The sequence below is a fragment of the Penicillium alfredii genome (assembly GCF_028826965.1).
Source record: "Penicillium alfredii strain IBT 34128 chromosome Unknown utg000004l_segment0_segment0, whole genome shotgun sequence".
Taxonomy (NCBI): Eukaryota; Fungi; Ascomycota; class Eurotiomycetes; order Eurotiales; family Aspergillaceae; genus Penicillium; species Penicillium alfredii.
In genome coordinates, this window is record NW_026622701.1 from 1,336,227 (window position 1) to 1,350,425 (window position 14,199).

At 51.9% G+C, this 14,199-nt stretch overlaps 4 protein-coding genes across 4 annotated transcripts; 3 read left to right on the forward strand and 1 right to left on the reverse strand.

The window, feature by feature from the left end:
* Positions 1-810: 810 nt before the first annotated feature.
* NUU61_002163 (putative nuclear migration protein (ApsA)) lies at positions 811-6,156 on the reverse strand (the record flags this gene model as incomplete). The annotated part of the gene is made up of 4 exons (XM_056652745.1): positions 811-887; positions 948-3,696; positions 3,747-5,543; positions 5,608-6,156. Coding segments are annotated over 4 exons (5,172 nt in total), but the record flags the coding sequence as incomplete, so codon positions are not given.
* A 1,494-nt stretch (positions 6,157-7,650) lies between these two features.
* NUU61_002164 (uncharacterized protein) lies at positions 7,651-8,088 on the forward strand (the record flags this gene model as incomplete). Its single annotated transcript, XM_056652746.1, has 2 exons — positions 7,651-7,701; positions 7,777-8,088. 2 exons carry the CDS (start codon positions 7,651-7,653, stop codon positions 8,086-8,088), a joined length of 363 nt encoding a protein of 120 aa, XP_056513813.1.
* Positions 8,089-9,446: 1,358 nt separating this feature from the next.
* On the forward strand, positions 9,447-10,451 carry NUU61_002165 (U2-type spliceosomal complex subunit CWC24; the record flags this gene model as incomplete). Its single annotated transcript, XM_056652747.1, has 1 exon — positions 9,447-10,451. One exon carries the CDS (start codon positions 9,447-9,449, stop codon positions 10,449-10,451), a length of 1,005 nt encoding a protein of 334 aa, XP_056513814.1.
* Positions 10,452-12,052: 1,601 nt separating this feature from the next.
* On the forward strand, positions 12,053-13,180 carry NUU61_002166 (DUF3431 domain-containing protein; the record flags this gene model as incomplete). Its single annotated transcript, XM_056652748.1, has 3 exons — positions 12,053-12,300; positions 12,426-13,046; positions 13,132-13,180. 3 exons carry the CDS (start codon positions 12,053-12,055, stop codon positions 13,178-13,180), a joined length of 918 nt encoding a protein of 305 aa, XP_056513815.1.
* Positions 13,181-14,199: the final 1,019 nt, after the last annotated feature.

Genomic DNA, 14,199 nt, shown 5'->3' on the forward strand with positions numbered 1-14,199 from the left:
TGTCTATGGGAGTAAACAAAAGATCAAAACTATCGAAGAACCCAAGGTCCAAAGAATGCGTGATATTGCAAGAGTGCAAGAGGGGCGAAAGAGTAGTCACGTCCTCGTCCGCTATAGTCGGACCCACAGCCATTTCAGTGGGTCCGACGATGGACTAGGGCGTGCCAGAGTCACATGGTCCCCCCCAGACGTGATATTTTCTTCAACGGTACAGATTACCAAGCATCTACACTACCCGTGGACCTAGGTAGGTATTACTATACCAGAGTATCGAAGTATCAAGATTGAGCAGATGCAAGAGCTCGCATTGGATGCCGTTCTGGTGCAGCGGATCTGTACAAATCACTCAAGACGATCACACAGAAAGAGAGTAGTAGTAGTACTAGTACTAGTAGTAGAGTGGCTCACAAAATAACCGCAGGTGGCACAGGAATTATCAACAGAAGGAAAGAAAAGTATAGAAAAGACACAGCTCAGACTGGAAGAAGGAAAATGGAGAGAAGGCGAGGTGCTTCAGAATTGGTAAATGAAGGACGGTGACAAGAGTGGAAGAAGATACAAAGAGAGGGAGAGAGAGAAAGTTGTCAAGGAGATTTTTCCAATTAAGGCATTGGGCCAAAAAAAAGAGCGATTCACTTGAAAACCGCTCCCGTTAGGAGGACGAGGCTCAAAGGGGCCACGAACGGACGGAATGGGGGCGAGACATGGAAACAAAGAAAAAGGAGACATATGGCCATTATAGCAGTAACGCATACCATCTATTGGCAACCTGCCGCCAACTCTATCGAACAATACAATTTCGACGCCAATTTAGTGGTGAGAATGAATGCGGTTGACTCGAGGACTATACCGACTCGTTCGAGGAAGCGATCCAACGTCGTGTTTGCCTATGATCAGCTGTTAGCAACAAAGTAGATGATTTGTAGGGGTAAATCACTTTCACATACCATCACAGCAAGCGCGGACATTCTCGAGTCGGTCTTCGTCTTCACCCTCGAGCTCGTGTCTCAGATCGTCCGCGCTATTCTCACCACCGAGACTGCCGTTGTGGACACTCCCTGCCTGGCCGTGGCGCCCCTTCAGGCTAGCAATCGACCCGCGGATCGAGCCATTGAAAATGGTGCTGAGTCGGGACGACGATCGTTGGCGTTCCTCTGGAACTTGTAGCGACGAATTTGGGGCGGGTGAGCTGAGTGCCGGGGATGCACGCCCGTGAGTTCCTGCAGACCGCATGGACATGGCTGAAGCCGCTCGCTGTTGCTTGGGCGCTTGACGAGCGGTACGACTGTTGTACGACGAGAGCGACATCCGCGCCGTCTGACGAGAAGCAGATCGGAAGCCCGGGTTGAATTCATCAATATCGTCCAGAGTCACACTGGCGTCGTGGTCTTCGCAGTTGTCGTTGGTTTCTCTCAAAAGAAGATACGACAAGGCGTTAAACCAGGTTTCGTGCCGTTGACTTGTGGTGGCGGTGAATCGAACGCGTCGGCCGGGGCTGACAACTTCCAAACTCCGGCAGTGAAGTCCCGGTGGGTAGGGGTTGTCGTCTGCAACCACCCGCACAGCCTCGATCGGCACACTCTTGGTTCGAAGTTCATTCTTGCCGGCCGTTTGTGGGTCCTGTTGACTCCAATACAACGTGCGCGTATACGGGTGAACCCAGAAGTATCGCCTGTGTCGCGTACTTGACATGTCACCCGAGCCAGTCTTACGGGTGTATTTCCAGAGGAACTCGCCAATCATGGTTTGAGTGATTGCCTGGATCATACGCGGATCCGTATTCGGCCCATAGCCCTGCGGCATGGGACCAGCCTGGAGGTTGATATTAAATCGCTCTTCCAGCTCGGATGCGAAGGAAGACACAGATGACCGCCGCGACATTTGGCTCTGGCTCCCCTTCCTCATTCTGGCCTGCGAAGAAACGGTTCTCGCAGAGCCAGCTCGCGCAACCTGTTCATTCGGGGTTCGCGGGTGCGCCTGCGTGTTCATTCGGTAGGCAGAAGCAGGCGCCAACGGAGGTCCCATGATAGACGGCGAGGGAGGCATATCCACTGACTTCTTTTCGGCAGCCAGGATTGCTTCGCGGTGGTCGGCAGGCAAGGGCGGGTGGGCACTGAGGCCCGATGCCTGGCTCGTAGCACTGCCAGGTCGTCTGTGACTTGATGTAGCCGACTTGGTCGAGGATTGAGGTGGAAGACGGCTTCGGACTTTGGGTGTTGCGTATGGTGATGCGGTGGTCCCGCCAAAAATGGCGGCTTCTCTGTTGTGTTGTGATTGTTTGCTGTCGGGGGAAGATATAGGACGAGCAAACTCCCGGTCCATGAGGATCTGGTCGATTTGCTTGGAAGACAAGATGGTCTGGGCCCCTTGATCCATGCTGACCGAGCTGGGTGGTTGTCTAGCAGAACGGCCTAAGGCGTTGCCAGAAATGTCGCTCAGTGCCAACCCGGCGCCCGGTTGCAGGTCACTGGTACTGGTACTAGCACGGTTGCGGGCAGGGCCACTGGGCTCATCTTCGCTGCCCTGATCTTCGTGAACAACCACTGCGGCTCCAGCCGCCTTCGATTGCTCAGTTGGATCTGTTTGAGTGGACAGATCTGCCACCAGAGGTATAGCACGTGGCACAGGTTTCACTGGCGAAGTTTCCACAGAGCGCAGGGTAGAGACAGACAGAGGGACCACTGGAGTTGCCGGAATCTCGCGCTGTTTAGGTGCGACTGGCGCAGTGAATGCTGGATCAAGCCAAGAGACTGACAATTCTGGGAGCGCTGGCTTGGGCTCGGGTACCACAATCGTTTCAGGTTCCAGGGCACGCTCCGGTAGCTGAGGTTGAACAGGCTCAGTATGCTCTGAGGAAATAGATGAAACAACCAGCTCAGAAGGTGGTACAACTGGTGCGCGGACTTCAGGCTCAGGTTCAGGAAGGTATGGCTGAACGGGCTCTGTAGACTGGCTATAGAGGGGTGAGAATGCCAGCTCGGGTGTCTCCTGTGGGAGCTCGACGGGAACCACGGGTTCGGGTTCAGGAAGGTGCGCCTGAACGGGCTCTGTGAACTGGATAGAGAGGGACGAAAATGATAGTTGGGGTGTCTCCTGCACGGGCTCAACGGGAACCACAGGCTCCGTGAACTGGCTATAGAGGGTTGAGAATGCCAACTCAGGTGCCTCTCGTACAGGTTCAACAGGAACCACAGGCTCAGGCTCAGGAATGTGTGCCTGGACAGGCTCTGTAGACTGAATGTAGAGCGATGAGAAAGACAGCTCAGGTACCTCCCGCACGGGTTCAGCGGGGATTACAGGCTCAGGCTCAGGAATCGTGGCCAAAACCGGCTCGGTCGATTGAGAAGAAATGGAAGACAATTTGAGGTCAGGAATTTCAGGCGCAGGAAGTTCATGTTGCACGGGTGCAGTGGTGCCTCCTGTGATGTATGAGACACTCAGCTCCGGCCACGTAGGCGACTCGGGGACGGTCTCCTGGGAATCGACCGTCGCTGTACCCATCACAGGCAATTGGGGTTGGGCATTTACTCCGTTCTCTTGGTCTCGAGCAGAATGTTCGTCCCAGACCATCTTCGGTGGCGTAGGGACATTGGCCAAATTGTCATCCGCAGGCGAGGGCTTAAGAGGCGTCCATTGTGTTCCTGAACTGACAAGTTCTGGGGTTTGTCTGGTCTCCGGAACTTCACGGTTTGCGCCCTGAGCGGCTTGAGGAGTCACCGGGACGCTTGGGGGGTATCTCCTCTAACCATGGCCGCCTTGGTGGGGGTCATGGGTTCCCAAGGCTCTGTCATCACCCCAGAGTCAACCATGACAGGCTTGGGCGGGGCATCCAGCATGGCATCAGACGGCCGTCGTGAGTCCGCTGCAGGCTGCATGCGCGGCGTCGAGGCCTGCGAAGCTGCACCGAAGCCTTCATCTTCCTCCTCGGGTCCTTCAAGTTCCGCGAGCTCTGCGAACAGGCTCTGGCCCTCTTGGGTCACGGGCTCTGGCTCGAAGCTTGCTGCGGGGGAATTGCGTGCACTAGAAGGCCGGCTGCTAGAAGCCATCGGTGCCTCTCCAGATGGTCGAATCCGTTTGATGATACTCCGCTTCGACCTAACGCGGGTTCGAGGGAGATTGATTTGGCTTGGAGAGGGGTGTCCTCGGTCGTCTTCCTCGGAGTCGTCTGATGTAGAAGCGGAACTGTGGTATGAGTGACGCTCACGAGTCTTAGACAACTTCAAAGAAGAAGTGACGCGGTTGCGGTTGCGCGGAGTAGTCTGAACAGTGTTCTCGGTCTCAGTGAGATCTGCCGAGTCACTGCTGTCGTCGGCCATGCTTTCCACGCCGGTCTGGAATGCTTCACTCTCGGTTGCAGTGCCGCGCTCGTTGGCCGTCTCGAACCCGTCCTCGGCTTCTGTGGCGGTCTGGTAAACATCACTGGGCTCATCCGCAGACTCTGCGGCGGTGCGGCTCTTGATCTGATTTGTCGTAGCATGTTGACGGGTAGGGCTAACTTGGCCCGCATTGTCTTCCCAGTCGGTGTCATGAAGTTCAACAAATGACTTCTCCTTGCGGCCTGCGCCAAGCAGATCGGGGCGAACAGGCTTCCGGGCCGAATCTTGCTTGTTCTTCTGACGCTTGCTAGAACCGTTTGGAGCATTGTTCTCACGACGACGCTGTTCAACTTCATCCCGGGCGTCTTGCAACATGCGCTTGAGCTCGATTTTCTCGGTCTTTTCCCGATGAATGGTGCTCTTGAGGCTCTGGATCATACGGTGGGCATGACCGAGCGAGCTCTTCAGTGTTTCTGATTCCAGATGATTATGCCGAGGAGTGAATTTATTGGGCGACGGCGGTGGGGAGCTTTCGGGAGTGATTTGCTCAGGTTCATCTCCCTCGTTGTCGTGAAGGATATCCCGGGCGCCTTGTGCGTCATGTTGTCTGAGTCGCATAGCAACCGCCTTGGCCAGCTCTTGGTTTTGGGAGGTCATTTCCTCGAGTTTTTTCTGAAGGGCCAGTCTTTCCGCATCTCCAGCATTCAGGTTCCGACGCAGGAGATGGATCTCCGCATCATTTGCCTTCTGGGAGGTAGTCTGGTCCTCCAGAATCCTCGAGTTCGCCTGCCTTAACTCTTCAAGCTCTCGCTCCACGGCAGTCTTCTCCGAGTTCGATGTACTCAACGTAGTGTTGAGTCTCGTTTCGCGTTCGGCAGCGTCTTTGACGGCGGCCATCAACTCGTGAGTCTGCGTCTCCAGAGCCCAGTTCTCGTCCTTGTACCGCTGCTCGCTGTCGTCCAGTGCCCGGATTCGCTGTGCATAGCCCTCCGCTTCAATCTCAAGCCGGGATTTCTCCAAGTTCACAGACTTCAACGCCTCCTCTCGTTCTGCAAGGAGCGCCTGCAGTTGGCGGACCTGGGCCAATAACGAAGTCGAGATCTCAGTCGCGAATTCGATGTCGTGAACGCGAGTGGAGGGTTGATTGCGCTGCTTGCGTGATGGGGCGCTGACTTTGCTGGGTGAGTTGGTAGCCTGTCCAGCAAACAGTGCCGGGCTGAGCGGAGACTATTCAGATCAGTTAGTTGAGAACCAGAATTGGCACTATTGGGGTTCACCACGAGGATCTAACCTTTGGGTCAACAGATGGTGTTCCCAACTGGGTATCCTCTGGACCTCCTGCCAGCCGTTTGGGTGCCAAAAATGCGCGCGCCGTCTCCCGACCAATATCATTGTACTCTTTCTCCAGGTCGGCGAGCCGCCGTCGCAGGTCCGGGCCCATTTCCCCCTCATCCTGTTGCTGCTCCACCTCCTTCAGCTGCTCCGAGAGTCCTCGCTGCTGGTCAATCAGGGCGGTTCCCAACTTGGACGCCTCCTCCAGGCGACGTTCGGTCTCGGCCAGGTGAGCCTCGAGGGCTCGCTTGGCTTGGGCAGGGGAGGAGGCATTAAGGCTAAATAGCTGAGTATCAAAGGACGCGTAGCGATGCGATTCGCGAGGCACGGCGGGCTGGTTGGCATTCGAAACAAACGGGTCATCCATGGACGCAAAGGCGCCACTGGCCCCCGCGTTGTACGCCGCCATATTTGAGAATTGTGGTGCCTCACACGGCTTCTGGATCCCCCCTGAGTGCGAGGATACAGCTGCCGTTGAGACTTCAGGGACGGGCGCGTTCCTTGTTCCTCCTGTCCCGATATTATGCCACAATCATCCTCCAAACCACCGCACGTAAAGAACCGATCGCGAGATTTTTTTTTTCGCTGGGACAATTGGCGAGCCGACCCGCGACCGTGAATGGAGAAGAATACCACGCGCAAACCGAGATGCGACGGGCGTAAACAGAAACAAAAAAAAATCGAAGAAAAAAAGAAACAAAAAAAACAGAAGCGTTGCAGGACGCGGGAGAGGGGAAAGTGGAACAACAAACACCGAGGACCTTTGGGCGAATCAACGAGGTGGGCAAGTTTCAGCCAGACACGCGCGAGATGTGACAGGCCCAAGCAGACGAAGTCGCACGTTCCGATCTGCGGATGGCACGATCCTCGGGAGAATCAACAAAGGGAAAATAGAAAAAGGAAAACAAAAAAAAACAAACAAAGGAACGTCCGAGACAATGAAAGAAACAAAAAGGAAAAAAAGAGAGCGTCGAGTGATTGGGGCAGAGATGGACTCGGGCGGGGAGAGAAGGGAAGAGAAGAGAGGGAGAGAATGTGTTGTTGTTATTGCCAGTTGGCGCCGGTGTTTGAGATTCACGCCAACGTCCACCCCTCCAATGCATCAACTCCAGGCTTATAAAAACATAGTTCCTACTATTGCTATGAGACACTCGATCAAGGCACCAATAAACATCCCACCTCGCATACGCTTTTCTACATATCCTGTACACGGGATTTGGTCCGAGTGGGGCTTTCCTATAACCATGGATGGGCTGCCGCTTTTATGGAGGCACTCAGTCACGTTGAGTAACTGAGTAAATAACTGAGTAAATAACTGAGTAAATAACGAAATCAATAACCGAGTATATGACTGAGTATATGACAGCACAGGCTCCTGCTCAGTCAGTGGAATCATGTGATCGCTCAGTAAGGGCACCCAGCTAGGAGTTACGCACTGGTTACCTACTGTTAGCTGGAACGGAAAGTATACTTCTCTTAATTCACCAAAACACATGGGTCCTTCTATGAAGAGTGTCTAATAGGTTAGTATCGAAGTAGTTTCTCTATTAGTAGGTAGTTATCTTAAAGAGAGATTATAGTATAAATAAGTATTGGACTAGCATACCTACGGTGTCCTAACACAAGAGTAGGCCCCCACTAGCTCCCAATCGGGCCTGAGAACTGGGCCTAAAGCCCAACCCCTTCCTGGGCTAGGCTTTTGTCTAGTATCAAGTTGTGTTACTAACCCTTTAATTCGCGGGTCAACTCATGGGCGGATCAGGACTTTGTTGACCCGACCCCACGGGACGGGTCTGTCCATGTCTAACCAGCCCGTTAATTGCCTAAAGGGAAGTAATGAACACCGATGCGCGGTTGAATTCTATAGGAGGTCGCACCTCTATGTATATCTTCCAACATTATTCCCAGTTGTAGTAGTAGTCGCTAATGGTTGATGATTCTCTAGTGCTTAACTAGATGCTGATTCAATCGTTGACAGTTGCTCTCTTCAACAATTCTCATCATGGTCTTTGGGTTTGGCAGCACACAGAGGCCCTTGGCAGGACGCCGATGCGTCGATCGAAGATTTGCTTGATAAATCAAGTATGCTGAATAATTCCGGTCATTCATTGGGACAACTCTCTAACAGCTCTGGCAAGAGGAAATTTGTAACCAGATGGTGGAATTGGATCCCGCCCAAATGAGCATCATAGGTGCTGGGTTCATCGGCGCGAAGGCCGAGAAAGTTCGCCAACAAATCACCAAGTCGACAAAGACCCTCAGAGACTGCGCTGCGGCCGAAGATAATGGCATGTTCGATGAGCATGTTGAGAGCGTGCTGAAGCGTGCCGAGGATAACATCGGGCCTTTGCTTGGTGGTCTTGAACGAATTGGTACCGTTCACTATAATAGATTCTGTGAGATTGGGATGGGCCTGCCTAGTATTGTCGAGGTCGCTTGATTCGATTGAATTGGCAAGCAAAGAGTGGCTGACTACACTTCCAATGGTAAACAGAGGTCCTAATCTGGTGGATCGTATCCAGGCCTTGAGTGTCAGGCTACTGGCAGCGGAAGCAAAGGCTCTCGATGTATATAAGGGTATCGAAGTATAGGGCTGGGGGCAGCAGGATAGATTTGATAACGACAACACTAAACTACTGGGAGTTGCTTCGACCTTAAAAGCATTCAAACATATTTAAAGATTATTTGAGCAGGAAGACGAGCAAAGGCAGGAAATGATCTTAAATGGTCTGGCATCACTCTTATAATCTTGGCTTCCTCAAGATTCTCGTTGGCATTATGCATGAGCAAAATCAATTGTAGAAGTGTATACCTAGGGAGATATATGTATTATGTCGAATTGAAAATCCAAATGCTGTGCCCATGCGTGAACCCCGCATTTCCCCGCATTTCAAATGTCTCGCTCTCCTCCGCTCTACTTGGGATTCGACATCAAGGCCCAGCAATGGCCACTCAAAGTCTCTGTTTAGAAGACGTGTGCGTATGTGATGGCATGTTGTTCGTGTTACTTTCCAGAAAAGTCAAGCGAGGAGAAGAAAAAAATAACTCGGAGATATATAATAATCCTCTTGATTGATAGTTTCGGAAAGTGGTCGTGGTTCATCGAGTTTCTTTGCACAATGGCTTCGATCGTGCACTATATCACTCATAATGCTCTCACCAATTCAGCGACGGCTACGGCGGTCTTATCTCCATGATGACCTGCATTAACAGAAAGCATAGTATTAAACACGCACGGATTTCTGATCTGCTGGTGGCGAAGACAGTATAAAGTATTATCCTGATGGCTATTTTATTGACGAGGCGGGCCCTGGTAGAAAGAAAGGGCTGCTGAAGAAGGAAATGAGAAAATTTGAAGAGAAGATCAAAGCCGCTCGACCATCTGGTTGTCCATTCGCACTACGCAGGCAGCTTTTTCCAAGATATCATCAGTAAGCTGCAAATTAGCAACGTACCACAGGCTGATACAGGCGTTATACTTAATAGTGTATATAAAAAAAATTCGATTATATCAGCGGTTTTGCTAATATCAGATTTTGTAATGCTAATAGCGAAAAACCTGCAGTGTCCCTATCCATACCCTGATCAGTTCAGGCTGGTGAGGGCCGTGCTCAATTCTACTCAAGCAAAAGCGGCGAGGTGGTGAGCATTGGAACGGAAGGAGAGCGCCAGGATTTGTTTGGAAGGAGACTGTTTGTCCTGTTTGTCTTGCCTGGCTGACTCATTAGGTCACATGTTCTCGATGGTCTTCAAAGATGCACAGCCAATCTTGATTGCTCTCACCCAACACCTTCAATCATGCCAGAAGAGACCGAAGCAGAGCCCGTCCCCCAGTTTGGCTTTAAGAAGCGCTCCAAAGCCAAGGCCACCTTGCGCAAGAAGCCTGCGACGCCACCTCCGGCCTCCGACTCCGACTCCGACTTTACTTCCTCCGACGACGAAGAAGGGCGGAGGATCAAGAGGCGACGCAAGAATGCGGCCGTGACCGCATCTTCCACATCGAATGTGATCCGCAAAGAACCCGACCAGCCTGCAGGACATGCTGCCCCGGTGCAGTTAACGTCCAACGATGCGACGAAGCACTCGGACTGGTACGAGGACGACTTGAGCGCAAAGAACCTTCTGGGGACAACCAGAGCACGGCCGACAGCATCCGAGACCCCAGCAGCCGACGGAACGTATAAAGGCGCATCCGGTTACCAGTCCTTCATTCAAAAGAACCCCAATGCGCCCTCGAAGCAGTTCGGTCCGATCAAAGCGCCGACCAACGTCCGGACTATCACGGTGACGGACTACGCCCCCGATGTGTGCAAGGACTGGAAACAGACAGGATATTGCGGGTATGGAGACAGCTGTAAATTTCTCCATTCGCGTGAAAATTATCAACAGGGCTGGGAGTTGGATCGCGACTGGGAAATCGGCACCAAGGGCAAGCAGCTGAAAGGGCGAGTGGTCTCGCAGCGAAAGGGCGCGGGCAAGGCGGACGAGGACGAGGAAGAGGACGACGATGAAGATGAATTGCTGGAGAATATCCCATTTGCCTGCATCATCTGCCGCAAGTCCTACCAAAACCCCATCGTCACCAAGTGTGGCCACTATTTCTGCGAATCCTGTGCTCTGCAGCGATACCGAAAGAACCCGTCCTGTGCTGCTTGTGGGGCTGGAACTGGGGGTGTCTTTAACGTGGCAAAGAAACTGAATGCCTTGCTGGATAAGAAACGGGAGCGTGCACGGAAATTACGAGAAAAGGCCATTGCCGAGGGTGAAGAAGTTAGTGAAGAAGACGAAGAGAACGATGGATGAAAGCCGATCGCGAGTCTCGGCAATCTGGAGAGGCATCGTTGCAGCTGGACTGCACCATGGTGTATGTAAAAGCAGAATATCAAATAATCGATGCATATATTTTCTCGCTAGCAGTCTTGTAGGGACTCCACCTTTTATGATACGAGGCTATCGAGGAATTTATATGAATTTTCGACTTGCTTACTTTGTGTGAACACAGATAGCAATCAATTTAGATCACAGACTCGATGTGCATCTGCGTATCAAGCAACCTTGGAAAGTATGGAAAGTAGTTGCCATCCATTATAGGGGGTATGGATTTACCGCTTTCTACGACCAACACTTGGCAGGTTACCGGCTGACAGAATAAGAGTAAATATTTCCTTCCTGGATGCAGTGGCCATGACCAGCAGATGACCATCCCGTCGATTTTGTGATCTGTCCTGGATCGACATCAAGAGGGTAGTTCGAGTCATGAGTAGGTGACTCCATCAGCATCCCGCAAGCTGCAAGGCAACAGTTATTTGTCCAGGCGAGTTCGACAGGAATTTTCCACTGGTCACCGATATCACCGATGAACACCGCGGCTGAAAGTCTCCCGCCGTTGCATCTATCATGAAGATCAAGGCATGAACGGGAAGGAAACCAAGGAGAACCCGTATCAAGCCGTCTCTTGACGCAATAGATCCCCGGAGATCGGCACAGTTTCCAAACACGCAAGATTCTCCACATTATAAACTGTTGCGAGTCAATCATTTTTCTCGCAACGCCCCTCAGGATGGTGAGAGTTTTTGGTGGGAAACCCGAAGCTTTCATTATTATTGCCGATCTGACAGGATGTGGGGGCTTTGGTCCCTTCATCGCCACACTCGAAATAAGCGTCTGGTCAGCACCTAATACCATGTCAATACCTTCTCTTTTTTGGTTTGGCCCAGTATTGATTTGATCTGTTGCTGAGGCTCCCTTATCGAATTCACAAGAGTTGGGGGATTTCGAGAGATGGAGAGATGGAGAGAAGAAGAGAAGATGCTTATTGGGCGATACAAAGCTTCGACTGCGCCTCGAAACCATTCCTTGGTCCGAAGTTTATTATTTGCTGGCCGGGCGCCACGTGCCCTGCATTCTTTACAGGACATACAGTGCAGATTGCCTGGAAATACCACAAATTACCGGCAATTACCAAAAATACAGGGCCCCAGGCCAAGCTTTGCCCCTAAACTGCCCCGGCTTCATGTTGGGGCCCCCCTGAATGTTCAGGCCAATAAAAGGATTGACAGTGTAGACTCTTTGGATACTCTCCCGTCGACGTCAACGCTTTTCTTCCTTTTTAACCTTCGGGGGGAGGGGGCTCACCTTCTTTTTGCCCCTCTCATTTCCTCTCTCTCTCTCTCTCTCTCTCTCTCTTCCTCCCTTTTGCCATTTCTTTCCCTTTTGGTTCAAAATCGCCTCTTTCTATCTCTCGCCATTAATACATTGTTCTTTCTTTCTTGCTCTTTTCTCTCCGACCCTATCTATCCGATCGAGATCTTTCCCTCCATGGCTTAATAGGTCCCATTTGGTGAAGTCGACACTTATACGGGGCTGCTTTTGCTCCCCCCTGCGCGTGGATTTGCGAGTTCACCATGAAAAGTGGACTGCGCATCGCATTATGCGCCACATTCCTCGTCTTGTTTTCGCTATATTTATTGGAGGCTCATCTCCAAGATCTCTGCAACCAGTATAGCGCGGGCGCATACCTGGTTGATTGGTTCGACAGCAGTGGGCGCTCCCAGACCCCATCGGCAAGCCATGGCACGCCGGGCGATAAGGTGATTGTCATGGCCAAGCTGGAGGAGGAGAACACCGACTGGGTGGCACAGGAGCTTCCAGAGTAGGCGGTCCTTGAAATTTCTGTTTTTTTCTTTTTTCCATTTTTTTCCATTTTTTTCCATTTTTTTTTTTTTTTTTTTTGCGCTCATTTGTATTCTGTGCTCATCCAAATGCTTGTTCCCACAGCTGGCAGCGCGCCATTTACACCGTGAACCCATCCCAATCCACCCAGTCCGACACCCTAGCCCTCACCACCCCCTCCAACAAGGGCCACGAGTCCATGGCCTACTTGACCTACGTCATCGATCACTACAACGACCTTCCCTCCACCATCGCCTTCCTCCATGCCCACCGCGCCGGCTTCCTCCTGGCCTGGCACGTCGATGCGCCGCTGCACGACAACGCCGCCGCCATTCGCATGCTGCAACTCGACTTTGTCCAACAAAACGGCTATGTCAACCTCCGCTGCAACTGGAACCCCGGCTGCAAGGCTGCCCACCGCTTCAATAAACATGTCACCGACCAGGTCTGGTGGGATGTTTTCGAGGGGACAAGCACGCCCCCCTTGAACACCTCCGACCCGTGGCAGCAGAGCTCAGCCACTCAGCGCTATCTGCCCAAGCCCGACCAGGTCGGCGCCGCTTGCTGTGCGCAGTTTGCCGTCTCGCGGAACCAGGTACTTCGGCGGCCGCTGTCCGACTATGTCAAGATTCGGCAGTGGGTCCTTGATACCGAGTTGAAGGATTCGTCGTCGGGGAGAGTGATGGAGTTTCTGTGGCATGTGATTTTCGGAATGGAGGCTGTATAGTGAGTGCCCTGGACCTCCCTCCCCCTTTCTCCTTTCTGGAAGAGAAAAGGTGTGATTATGTGACCGGTTACTAATATTTTTTAGTTGCCCTGCCGAGGAAGTCTGCTACTGCCAGGTTTACGGGCGGTGCTAACCCGGCATATGTGCTCTCCCTGGTATTTTCATCGCTCACCACTCGTGTTCCCGCCACGGTGACTCTGTCTGTATTTTTTTTTTTTTTTTTTTTTGACGGGTGTCGGCGTTATATACACATAGCTTTTTGGCTCTTCTATACATATTGTCGGCGTTTTGGATACCCTTGGGCTTCATCTTGTCACTCGCTTATCGTATAGAGACCCCGGAGTTGTCATGGTTGGGTTTAGTTCTGCAGAGACTCATTGCGTTCAGGCGCCGGGAAAGAATTTTCTCTCATTTTTTTCGAGAGTGTAAATATGTCTCGTTTGAGAGACATGGAATGATCTTGGGATATATATATATATATATACCTTGCTGAACAGACCCCTGCCAGTCCTTGCACATGGTCAAAATGGATATAACAATGACAATTCCTATTGTATCTACACATACCTACGCCCTTGATGTCGAATCATCTTGGATATTTGGTAGCCAAGTTTTGAACTGCTTTACCGGCTGCTGACCCTCGCTTCGCTCGGGCGGCTTTAGGAGATGTCAGACAAACAACAGCCCTAATATACCCATCAGCATACCGCACTACTTCCAGAGCGAGGCCGTGGCGCCCGTCGTCATCGGCAAGGAGTATTACCCGGGCCTGCATGTGCAGTCCGATGCCGAGATTCTGGAGTTTGTTAGGGATAATGTCATGACGCTGCGGCACGCTGCTTGTACGTGCAAGATGGGGACGAGCGATGATGAGATGGCTGTGGTGGACTCGCGGGCTCGAGCGTATGGGGTGAAGGGGTTGCGGGTTGTTGATGCGGGCTCCTAACTCCACTATTTGTATGCTTCTCCTTTTCCTTCCTTCCTATTTCTTGCTTTCCTCGTGCTATCTTGACTTGCTAACCTCATCTCTAGATATGCTGGCGGAGAAGATATCGGCGGCTATCATCAAGGGTTCCTAGTCGTACGCAGACGAAAGAGCTCACCTGGATAGATCATCTCTATTTATTTCATGTACATTTTTGGTTCCCTATG